Genomic DNA, 3,475 nt, shown 5'->3' on the forward strand with positions numbered 1-3,475 from the left:
CAGGGCTGCTCTCAATCCCTTCATCCCCCAGCCTGTATTGATATCGGGGCTTGCCCCAACCCAGGTGCAGGACCTTGCACTTGGCCTTGTTAAACCTCATGAGGTTCACACAGGCCCACTTCTTGAGCTTGTCTGGGTCCCTCTGGATGGCATCCCGTCCCTCTGGCGTGTCGACCGCACCACTCAGCTTGGTGTCATCTGCAAACTTGCTGAGGGTGCACTCGATCCCACTGTCTATGTCATTGATGAAGATATTAAACAGTAAATCCTGGATGTTAACAGGAGGCACCCACAAGCTGACAGTCTGTAGTACTGTTTCTGATGGCTGCGATTATCTCTTGGGAAAAGTAGATCTTTGCGCTGTGAGGATTTGTCATTGGGTGACTGACGGTTTGAGCAAGGCTCTGTTTGATTTACCAAACCATTTTGATGGCTGACTGCAAGCCGAAGCCATCATCAGATGTGAGCCTGGTCCAGTGGGCCAACCCAGCCATTTTCCATACTCATTTTCCATATTTCGTTTCTTCTTGTAAACGCTTCTCTGAGGTTTGCTGTATTGGCCCAGGCTTTGAACTGCAGCTTTGCAGGTGTAATTCAGCTGAACAATGTGCTTAGTTGTTGGAAAAACCTTTTTTCAAGCTCTATAAAATGCCAAACTATCAGTGAAATAGAAAAGGTGTGGCAAAACCTCCCGTTGTGGGCTGATGGAGAATTCCCTTCGGTAAAGAGCTTCCAGCAGTTTGATGCCAGTGAGAAAACTTCTACTATGCCAAATACTATTTATAGTATTACAAGACAAGGATGAGGAAAAAATCCAATGTTCTTATTGAAATCAGACCTTTTTGTAACATCTCTGTTATTAATTAACAAGAAGATCTGGTTTCCACTATAGCTCAGAAAAGAAGTACAATTCTGGGACTGGATGGCCATCATTTTCTGAGGCTTATGGTACTTGCGGCAGAGATGAAAGCAATACCAATATCATGAGACGACCAGATAACTCATTGGGATCAACTAGAACTGAAGTCGTCTGCAAACAGGTATGTTTATTTTGGAGGTGATACCCAAAGACCCAAATCTTAACAAATAAGTTTTATTTGTGCCCATAAATAAATCTACCTAAATCTAGCAGTGAGAATTACAGTATCACTGGAACTATTCTGTCTCAATTCTTGGTATGAAAAACAAGTAGATTTCTAAATATCTAATATAGACAGTGCATTTGGGTGAAGAAAATGATGTGACTGGGGAGAGTAGTTGCGTAAGTGTAGCCAAGGGCTGGAGTTTAGACAGAAAATTTATTCAGAGGACATCAGGTGAACTGCATTACGTGACAACAGTAGAAGGGACTCTGAGATTTAGTCTACCCATTTGCCCCATCATAGGATCAGTGCTTCCTAAATCAGTCCTGCTAAATGTTTGCTTAAGCTGTTCTTAAAATACGCAGTGATGGAGACTCCACAGCCTCGCTAGGTAATGAGTTGTAACATTCATGTCTTCCTACTATTGGTTAGACACTGGGGAAAACGCTAAGTTTGCTTTGCAGCAGTTGAAGATTATTACTATTTGCCCTAGATTATTACTATTTGCCCTGCACGGCGGTGGTGGTGCCCCACATCTTCACAGCTGTCTTCTGTGGGTTCTCTTGTTTCACAGAAGCCGCCCTTCCCTGGTAGCTACTCCTGTCCTGGTAGTGTTCCTGTCCTTACACCTTTGCCTTTCCCCTACCCATGACCCATACTTGTATTGGGACCTGCTGTAATACCCAGGTCCTTTTATAAAGAACTGCCAGCCCTAACCATTTCTTCCCAACCCTGAGTCTGTTCTGTTTACCATGTCTGTTAAGATATAAAAGTATGCAATTGAGTTTAATGAATTGCAGCCTCTTTGAGCAGGATTAGGTATTACCTGCAAATATAAGAAGCACTCGTTGCAGTCCATTATCATGGTATAGTTCATGTTTGCAGTAATATCCAGCAATCACCTTTCAGGAACCCCAGCTGAAGACAACCTTCCAATTTTATAATGAACCACTGATAGCTATTCTGAGTCTTTTTCCCATCAGTAATTTGCGGGGGGAGGAGGGGGAGAATCCTCAGTTGACCTGTGAGAAGAACCTACAGTGACTGTCTCAATCAACTTGAAATTTTCATTAGGTATTGAGAATTCTAGATCCTCCCATTTATTTCCTGTACTTTCTGGCATTAGTACCTTTTGACTTCCTCTGCTGGGATCTGCTTGTTTGGGGGCAGATATTCACCCACTGGCCAGAGGTGATTACTCCAGGATGTATTTCTAGTCTCTCCCCAAGACCCCCCCACCCACACAACTCAACGGTGAATTCATCATGCAAGTTTCTTCCTTCAGGATAGTGCAGTAGGTACCAGCATAATGTTGGTCCATAATTGTAATGGTAATAATGGTACGTAATTTCTGTTGCAGTGTGACGCCCATCTAGGCCATGTGTTTGATGATGGTCCCACACCTTCTGGGCAGAGGTTTTGTATAAACAGTGTTTCATTAAACTTCAAACCAGGCTCTGGTCAGTGAGAAGTGGATCTCTGTGGCTTACAGAACATCCTTTCACTGCTCGTACAACCGGCTTGTGAAAAACTCTCAGGCTTTTAACATAGAACTCAAATTTTAGTACTTATGCCATTGCAGCTTTGCTTTCCAGCTATTATCAGTGTTGATAAAATACATATTTTTGTGGTAACTCTTTGGCAGTCTGCCTTTTCATGGTTAGTGTGATGTAAGTGTTGATCTGTTTATTGTATTTTTTTAATTTAAAAAAAAAAATCTATGCAATAGTTCACATTCATAACCATCATCATTAACTGTATTGAGGCTGCTGAAATGAAGTGTTCTCCTGAAACTGACTTTGCCTATGCTGAACAGTAGTTGTTGCACCCAGGAATACAGATGTACATGGCTGATCATGCCAGAACTTTTACTTCTGTGAAATCATTGTATCAAAAATAACATGAATCTGCAAATAAGGCTTGAGGGGCTTTTCCCCCCTGATGTGAGAGACCTTTAGCCAAGCCAAGTGACTTTTCCGTGAACCCATAAAAGTGAAGTCCTGACAGAGGGCCTAATTAAAACTATTCCAGGCAACAGAACCAGTGGAGACATGGAGTCTTTCTTCTTTTAAATCATTTACTTTGATTCTGTGTCCAATAGCAGAGCTGAAGTAGGGTTTGCTCCAGGAACTTCCTCTTACAGAAATAATATGATAATAATGTAACTATCTGTGTAACATCTCCAGACTTCTGTTATCACTTCTGTATTTCAGAATCCGAAAATAAAAATTAATGTGAAGTTTACTTTTTCGGGGAAAAAAATCAGCATCAAAAAACATGTTGAGTAAAGTGATGCTTTTGTTGAAAACATGCCTTGTCTCTTCTTCCTTGTACAAGTTTATAAATACTTCTGTATTCTCCCAAGCATTGTCACCATGGTTTGCTGTAACAGG

General features: G+C 41.6%; 1 protein-coding gene across 1 annotated transcript in view; it reads left to right on the forward strand.

Moving 5' to 3' along the window:
• Positions 1 to 2,968, forward strand: part of MSRB2 (methionine sulfoxide reductase B2) — an 11,379-nt gene extending 8,411 nt beyond the window's left edge. Inside the window, exons 5-6 of the mRNA XM_009330613.1 lie at positions 893 to 1,040; positions 2,443 to 2,968. Of these exons, the coding sequence (XP_009328888.1) occupies positions 893 to 1,040; positions 2,443 to 2,550 (256 nt within the window). The 3' untranslated portion in view covers positions 2,551 to 2,968. The remainder of the gene's footprint in view (positions 1 to 892; positions 1,041 to 2,442) is intronic.
• The last annotated feature ends 507 nt before the right edge of the window (positions 2,969 to 3,475 follow it).

Source organism: Pygoscelis adeliae, unplaced genomic scaffold (assembly GCF_000699105.1).
Source record: "Pygoscelis adeliae isolate BGI_AS28 unplaced genomic scaffold, ASM69910v1 Scaffold27, whole genome shotgun sequence".
Lineage (NCBI taxonomy): Eukaryota > Metazoa > Chordata > Aves > Sphenisciformes > Spheniscidae > Pygoscelis > Pygoscelis adeliae.